Source organism: Apaloderma vittatum, unplaced genomic scaffold, assembly GCF_000703405.1.
Source record: "Apaloderma vittatum isolate BGI_N311 unplaced genomic scaffold, ASM70340v1 scaffold37153, whole genome shotgun sequence".
Lineage (NCBI taxonomy): Eukaryota > Metazoa > Chordata > Aves > Trogoniformes > Trogonidae > Apaloderma > Apaloderma vittatum.
Window position 1 is genome coordinate 1 of NW_009707054.1, and position 8,680 is coordinate 8,680.

General features: G+C 39.3%; 1 protein-coding gene across 1 annotated transcript in view; it reads right to left on the reverse strand.

Moving 5' to 3' along the window:
* Positions 1-527: 527 nt before the first annotated feature.
* Positions 528-8,680, reverse strand: part of STKLD1 (serine/threonine kinase-like domain containing 1) — a gene marked incomplete at its 3' end in the record, with an annotated part of 8,389 nt that continues 236 nt past the window's right edge. Inside the window, exons 2-12 of the mRNA XM_009866030.1 lie at positions 7,670-7,765; positions 7,155-7,199; positions 5,819-5,893; positions 5,077-5,181; positions 4,809-4,879; positions 4,046-4,161; positions 3,458-3,570; positions 3,196-3,356; positions 2,612-2,742; positions 1,859-1,942; positions 528-644 (exon numbers count right to left, since the gene is read on the reverse strand). Coding sequence (XP_009864332.1) covers positions 528-644; positions 1,859-1,942; positions 2,612-2,742; positions 3,196-3,356; positions 3,458-3,570; positions 4,046-4,161; positions 4,809-4,879; positions 5,077-5,181; positions 5,819-5,893; positions 7,155-7,199; positions 7,670-7,765 — 1,114 coding nt within the window. The remainder of the gene's footprint in view (positions 645-1,858; positions 1,943-2,611; positions 2,743-3,195; positions 3,357-3,457; positions 3,571-4,045; positions 4,162-4,808; positions 4,880-5,076; positions 5,182-5,818; positions 5,894-7,154; positions 7,200-7,669; positions 7,766-8,680) is intronic.

Consider the following 8,680-nt stretch of genomic DNA (forward strand, 5'->3'; position numbering starts at 1 on the left):
TTTAAATTTAATCTTCTGAGACAAAATTCTTTCTGTTTTCAGGCTTATACCATTATCAGGTGTTATTGGGGTATATTGCCAAGAAAGTGACACTAGAGACACTGTTTTCAGGCTTATACCATTATCAGGTATTACTTGGGTATATTGCCAAGAAAGTGACACTAGAGACCACACAAGAGACCAAAACACACTTTTACAGTTTGAAATTCAAATACGGAATCACTGAGAGTCTCTTATCTATGCATGCTAGTAACACTCATAGTGTACATAACATGAAAACAAACTTGGTGGCCAAAGACCAGCAGCCTGTATTTAAAATTAACACTAATACAGAATTCATTTATGCCAGTCCTGAAGAAAGTCCACGACAATCCAGACTCTCTTTAAAGCAGGTTAATTTCCTCTATTACTTTAAATTTATCCTCTAAAATCAGTACAGAACCCATTTCAAACCTTATCTGCTACATCTAACTTTACAGGAGACAGGCTGTATGACCCAGCATAAGATGGAAGGTTCATCATTGTACCTTGGCTAAGAATTTCGAGTAATAAACTGCAACCATCTACTTGTAACTTGAGAGAATCTACATGAGTCTTCATGGCAAAAGCGATCACTTCTGTGAACGTTAGCAGATAGGGTATGGCTGCAGGGAAAAGAAATTGTTTGAGGCAATGTTCAGTTACACACCTTAGAAGGCTCAGTGAATATCTATACTCCAAAACGCAAGAGTTCTATTTTCAAGTAAATTTGAGTCCCTATGGACAATATGATGCAGCAGAACAACATTCCTGAATATAGATGGAACAATACGGAGGGAATTTTGTAGCCTCCATGGGAAATGTCTCTCACTACAGACAGCTGCGAGGCTCTGCAAGCTAAGTTTAGCCAGCACGTTCCTCATTAAGTCACAGTGGCATCATTTGCTCCTCATGCAGCATGAGCCCAAACCCACGCTTTTCAGAACCTCTGGAGCAAAGTACGTCACTGAGTCTCCTACTTGTGTGAAGAATTTTTGGAATAGGTAATATAGCTATTCAGCATATCCACAAATATATGATAAAATGTTGAGGAAAAACTGGATGGGTTTTAGGGATCCATGCTGAGCACCTTCAAAGATGCGAGCATCAGTCACAGTAAGCCAGGGCGCAGAGGTGCCAAGCAAGTGAGAGGTGTGCATGGCCTGGTATTGCTGTCAAAACCGTCGAATGAGAATCACAAAGAGCCATTGATTTTGTTATTTATAACCAAAGCCTGCTATATTACTGGTTAAAGATTTCTACAGTAACTGAGTTGAAGATAGAACAGAAACCAACACCCCTGTGTTCATATCATAAGCAAATGCAGCATTAAAATGATAGAGCATTTTATAACTGAGTTAACACGGTGCTCTGAAAATACTAATCTTGATCTGATTAATCAGAAAAATGTGCAGATGCTGGGAGGAAATACACAGTCTTCGCTCACAGTTGTACTAGAGTGTGTAGCTTCCTTTTGCTCTTACAGCCCTTGGCATCGCCCCCAAGTTGCCCCAATGCTGACACGAATTACCTTCCTCAAGCATCAGTTTGCCAATTCACCTTTGTTGCCAATTATCACTAAGGGTTTGTTGTTTTTTTCCAACAAAAAAAACCACATTTGTCTTATACAGTTAAATACCTCTTCTCTTCAGCAAAAACATTTACTGAACAAGAACAGACACAATCACATCAGGTAGTGGTCTACTCTAGTACATTCCAAAAGTGAGAACTAGGAAAAGAGCAATTTCGCTCTCATTTATTGTCGTGAGAATATTTTCCTCTTCCTGCTATAACAAAATGTAATGAAAAAGCAGAATAAATTCATAAAATAGTGCCTTACCACCTTCATCTCTTACAAAGCTGGCCAGGCGCTGAATGGATTTAGCCTGTGCTTCTTCTATATCCCAGAAAGCCTGCATGAATTCTACATAAACCAAGAAACTCTTCTAACTATTTGATACAAACACTTTTAAAAAACACTCAATTTTTCTCTATTTTGTGCAACACGTGGATTCATACAAATGAAAATAACATCATTTGTGACTGTTGGAGGGAAAAATTTTTCCCCTAATGAATCAAACATTTAAATATTAAAATGTGTTATGATTCACCTCTATAATCTGTCTATTTCATAGAATCACAGAAAGGTTTCAGCTGGAAATTTGACATTATATATTTTGGGGACCTGTTGGAATATTGAAACAGAGCAGGGACAGGGGTTTTAAATGTATTATTCCAATAGCCTTTTCAGATTCAGATAATATCTTTCTTAGAAGGAAAATAACAGAGCAGATCCTTTGTTGGCATAAATTGGCAAACATGTTAGAATACAAACAAAAGAAGTGTGGCTCCCCAGTTTCCTCAGGAATGATCTCTCACTCCATTTCACTGGTGCATTAGGCACGACTAGGAACCTTATAAGGTTATAGAAAAGGCTGCATGGCCATCCTTCCTCCAAATAGCATCCCATTTTATTTCACATAAAATGAATGTCCAGTAATTAATTTTCAAGCAGAATACATGCTGACTGGGAAACACATGGCTTTATTTCCTGTGAAAACCATGATTACATTAATCCTATTTTCCTTATTACCTAGAACACTTTCAATTCCTCCCTGAAGGAGCACATCTATTATTTTGGAAGGCAAAGACTTTTTCAGTTTTACTGAAGAGGCACCAGCAACGGTCAGGCATTCCATAATAAATGGAACATCAGTCAGATCCCTGGAATTACGAAAGACAAAAGCAGTATCAATAAGACAGAACTGCTAAATGATAATATTTCTACGGGCTTTGTTCCAATTTGATATAAAAAGTCTATAACACTTCTTTGAAGAGTGGATTATTTTTGACAGAACTTAAACAATTTACTTCAGAGCAGCTAATGAAAGAGCTTACAGTGTGCAAGCCATGCTTAGGCTTCAAGTTAATGGCTTGTAAAATCATGTATAATGACTTTATAATGTAACTCTTCAAAAAAGGACGCCTACACATAAGAGAATGCCCATTTCTGAATGAACACTGAATCTTTGACTTTTTTTAATAACTCAGTTTGTCGAGGCAGTATGATCAACACCTTTACTGAATCTCTTTCAAACAGTAGCTAAAGTTCCCATCTTTGTGAACATAAGTGGGCTTTAAGACAAAAATAATAAAGGAAAAGCATCCAGAACTTACTTTGTTGTGGGTCTCATGCTGGGCTGAATCTGTAGCATCGTCAATAAAATGGGAAATAAAGGCAAAGAGCTGCTATCTCCATTTTGCATCAGTGTCAGAACTCCCTCAAGACGGCTGGTATCCTGTCTAATATCCTGCAGTAACGAAGTTATCTCTTTAGCCTGTAAAGAGCACAGTGTCAGAAGAGCTTTCACACTCTTGTTTACAGACATCCAGGCCGGCCTGTGACATTTTAAATCTATAATGAAACATTCTCACATACATTCAGGACGAAGCAGGTCATCATGTCAAGTAGAATACAACCTAGAGACCAGATGTCAGACTTCTCAGTAAAAGAAGAAACAAATGTTTCTGGAGCCATCCAAGACTTGCTATCTGTTGAAGTAAGAACCATCCAGTAACATTGCTGACAGTGTGTGATACACAGTTTTCGCTTGCCCATGTATAAACTGCAGGCAATTGTTTCATGTCTAAAAATAATTTACAGATACTCTGCAGAGATTAGTCATTTTTTACCAGTGATACGCCACAAAAGCCTAAGAAACGCTATAACTAATGAACAATTTTCTAATATGTCCCTGCATTCACATGAAGCTAAAAAGGATTCCAGCTGGATCTGCTGCAGAATTCTGAGACTCACAGTCTATAGTTTTCAATTGTGAACACCACTAATGCTACAGGCAACTGCCTATGAATATCCTATTCATACTTTAGAAGACAAATAACAATGCAGAGAAGGGTGAGGGAAGATAATTCTTTCCTCTTTGGCTGATTTTTCTCTGAGGAATAAAAATATCCACAATAATTGTATTTTAAAGTAAAAAAAAAAAAAAAGGGAAAACATATCTACTTTCTTCCACTCTTGTTTTCCATTTCATCTCATCTGTCATAAGAGTTTCTGTACTGAAGTCGCTAAGCATGAAGGATGCTTCACCAGTCACAAGTATGTTTGATGGCTTGATATTTCTGCAACATAAATATTTCCTGTCAGCCTGTGAAATCAGAGTCTGATGATATATAACTACAGGTTCCCAGCACCTTTGCACATCAGAAGGTTTGGGCTTCTTTGGGGAAGGGTAGGTGGGATTTTTTCTTTTTTCATTTGTGGGTTTTGTTTCTTGATTTTTATTCTTTGTGGGTTTTTGTATTTAGTATACAAGTTATAATCAACTGAAATACAATTATTTTCTGCTTTTACTGTGAAATACTCTAAAATCTGTGATTGCGGGACAAATTAACCATTGTATTCCATGTTCGGATAATCTTTTATTTCAGATAGACAAAGTACACCCTATCTATCCCAGGCACCAAAGTGTAAGTATTAACAGAAATAATCAATATTGTAATATTAAAACAAATATTCTAATGTTAGCACATTCCAAAAAAAAAAAAAAAAAAGAGAACACCTCATTCAAATGAATAATTCTAGACAAAATTCCAGAAATAAATTACTTCAGAAGTTAGAGAAAATTAATCTATACATGAAGTCTTGAATTTCTACCCCTACTCCCCCTTTTGGAACAGTCCAATTCCCTCCCTCCCAGCAGCTGTGCTGAACCAACAGTGACTGCAAAGAACAACGACCTATCGAAGAGAACAGGATTTCTCCTCACCTGTGGAAAATACTTTGTTTGTGTATATAAAACAAAGCATCCACCATCTGTCCCAGGAACTTCAGAATCACCTGTTGAGGGGATGTAACACAAAGAGAATAACTCCCAACTACCTTTTGGAAGGTGGCTTTCAAATCACCCTGCAGCAAAACACTGTGCTTTGAGGATGTTTTAGGGAGGACTCTGAAAAAGAGGGAATAAAGAGGAAGAAATATAAAAGCAGTGAGACTCTCTCAGTTGAACCAGATGCCTCTTCTGCACTTTTTACCATGTCTGTTATTTTTTCTGACTTCTGCCTTTTTTCCTTGATTACAGATGAAAGATCTCCTTGGCCTGAGTGCTGCATTACCAGACAAAGGAACAGAGATGATACCTGTAATAAAATATTACACCAAAATCGTGTAATTGTTTGCAGGTAATCCAGTTAGAAAGATAAACCCCCCAGCAAGATAAAACCGCCAAACTGGCAGGTGTGATATTCACTACTAACAAGGTGTTCCGAGATGATTAGTCTCTCACAGGGGAGACAATACTTACTCTTTTATTAAAAACATAGCATGTATTTTAAAAGAAAAAAAAAAAGAAAAAACGATCAAGTATCTTATCTGAAGCCATGTGGGACAATTCAGATCAAATATACATCCATAAAACCAACACAAATTTTGCCTGAGCACTGAATAAAATCTGCAAATAAATACATCAGGGCTTTGAGCTTCCTACAGTCTCTTATAAAAGGGTTTTCATGAAGGCATGAAAATCAGTATTACACACTGATTCACACCACAATCTGTGAGTCAGTGTGCAACACTGCCATGGGATGGGCTCCAATCCACATGTATTCACAGCTTTTTAGCATCTTTATTCAGGACTTTACAAAGCAGGCTTGTTTCAGATCAACCTTTTTTTGAGCATCTTACACCAATAACCCCAGATTCAAACTGGCAAAAATGCTGACGTGCTTGCAACATTAACCATGTGTTTCAGTTTAACTAATCCCATTTCATTCTCACCTTATTATCCCAAGCCACAAACAGTTCCTTGTAAGAACAGATGTTTGAATGATGAAGTCTTAGCAAATCCATTGCCTGCATAGAATAAAAAAATGCAGAGAGCTTTCTACAACTGCACAGTCCTTCCCATTAACAGGACCTTAAATAACATCCTAAGCCAATTCCTGAATTGTTCATGTTGCATGTCTGATAAAACACGTTCAATGTGCAAGCTCTCATATATATTTGCAAGCACAAGTGTCAAGTTAAGGAAAATATTTCACTAAGACTCCATCCAACAAAATGCTTTAACAGCCTTGTGAGATTCAAGGCTATAAACTGATCCTTAGGGAGATGATATGTAAACAACCCTCTTCTTCAGTTCCTAACATCCAGACCTGAAAAGACATCTTAGAATATGAAAATCAAGATGATTTTTCTAGCACAGCCATTATTTCCAGTAACTCACAGGCAAACTTGAACCTCAGGAAATATGATGACACTAGTGAGATGCTTATCTCTTTGAAGTTGGTTTCCATGTAGGGCTGATGAGTGTGAGAGGTAAAAAAAATTCAACTTACTCTCCCATAGTTGTTCGTGGCTGTGCAAACACAATAGAAAAACTACAAAGAGCCACACTTTTAGCTGACACAACTGCATTTATTCCAATAGACACATATATCAGCAGAAAAATTGATCAAATTTTATCAGTAAAACCAGTCTCAGTACATAAAGAAGTCAACTCTCTTGAGTAGGATGAAGCATTTGCACAGACATATATTCTCACTCATAGCAGCAACTGTCATACATACTGAACACTGTGAGACTAATCCATTATGTGCTATTCGCATATTTTGTTGAAACAAATTTTGGTATTTTAATAGTATTTCTGATGTTGTTTCCTACTTGAGGCATTGAAATAAGTTTGCACCAAAAAAAAGTACAACTAAGGAAAAAAAACAGTCAAATCACTCACATAATAAAAAATGTCCAACTCTGAGGAATTAACATATAATGAAATATGTTAACTACAAATTGAGGCTTTAATAATAAACTATAAACAGATCAAGATTCTCCTTCAGCTTAAAGGTCAAAAGGATGAGCTTTGCTCCTCATCTTCAGCACAAAACAAACTCTGAAAAAGGACTATCCTTTGAGAACAGCTGTGCATTTGAATTTACATATTCAAATATCCTGGCCCAAACTCAAGCAGAGGGTAGGGAGAACACCTCTCAGATAGTACTACCTGATTTAAATTGTAACTATTTACTTAGTTAATACCTGTAGATAAAAGACCTTGTTCTGTTAAGACTTTGGTCTTTGTAAGTGAGGTAGTAAAGAAAAACTGCACTGATACCTCCTTCAGGGCCTCATTTGCTTGCTTTTCTTCAGTGCATTCAACCTGCACCAAACAAAAAACAAGTATGAGATTATAGTACAGAGACAGGCAAACTTTGAGCCAGAACAATATTGTTAAGATGACTGCAGCTGCAAATGGTGTGTGAATTGGCATAAATTTTCAGCAATATCTCCTATCCCTAATGTCTGGAGCCATCTTCTTGTTGGGAGATGGCCAGAAACAGAGCTTTAAATGAGTCTCCGACAGCTAGCCAGTCTTCTCCTGCACTGTCAAAGCAGGAGTAAGCACTGGATGGACCTAGACGGCTCCCCTTTCCCCACTTTTAACCTCAAAATTCTAGTAAACCTCTGTGAATCTTCAAATTTCCAAAAGAGCAGCACAGTGAGATGTGTGCCTACTCTTAATCAGTGGCCAAGCTGCCTAACATGTTTGTGTCTGCTACTACCAGAAGAGCCCCTGGAGATGACAAATGTGCCAATAGATTCTTGTTTTCCTAGCAACTACCTTCTCACCTGCTTGATCATGTATTTCTTTTTCGCACCCTTTTCTGTTTTCAATCCAACTACCAGCATAGTGCCCAGCGCCCCAGGCTGGAGCTGCTCCAGCACCTGCAGGGCAGAGGAGAGATGCAAATGCACTTCCTCAGCTGCAAGCCATAGCACAGCCGAGGCAGAAACCCCCTTTAAGGCTGTTCAGCCTTGAAAGGAGGCAGCTGACAGGGGACCTTATTAATGTACACAAATATCTGAGGGGTGGGTGTCAAGGAGAAGGAGACAATCTCTTTTCAGTGGTGCCCAGTAATAGAACAAGGAATAATGAGTTTAAGAACAAGGAATAATGGGTTTAAGCTAGAACGCAGGAAGTTCCACCTCAACATGAGGGAAAATTTCTCCACTGTGCGGGTGCCGGAGCCCTGGCCCAGGCTGCCCAGAGAGGGTGTGGAGTCTCCTTGAGACCTACTCCCTTCATCATCCTCGTAGCTCTCCGTTGGACTCTCCTGAGAGCTACGAGGATGATGAAGGGACTTGAACATCTCTTCTCAGTGGTGCCCAGCAATAGAACAAGCAATAACGGGTGTAAGCTAGAACATGGGAAGTTCCACAAAAACATGAGGAGAAACCTGTTGGCCGTGCGGGTGCCGGAGCCCTGGCACAGGCTGCCCAGAGAGGGTGTGGAGGCTCCTGCTCTGGAGACTTTCAAACCCGCCTGGACGCGTTCCTGCGTGACTGCCCTAGGGCATCCTGCTCTGGCAGGGCGGTTGGACTAGATGATCTTTTGAGGTCCCTTCCAACCCTGAACATTCTATGATTCAAACCAGTTTCCCAAAAACACCTCCACTTTCCGATGGCAGGGCCAGAGGCACCCCCTGCCGCACCCCAACTCCCCAGAGGCACAGAGGCCTTCTCCTCCAGAGCACCCCCCTCACTTCCACCTTGGTGAAAAAGAACACCTTCATCTCCCCAGGGCCTCCCCAGCACCTCCCTCCCTGGGATTGCGTAGATCCCTTCCTCAGGCTAATTTAC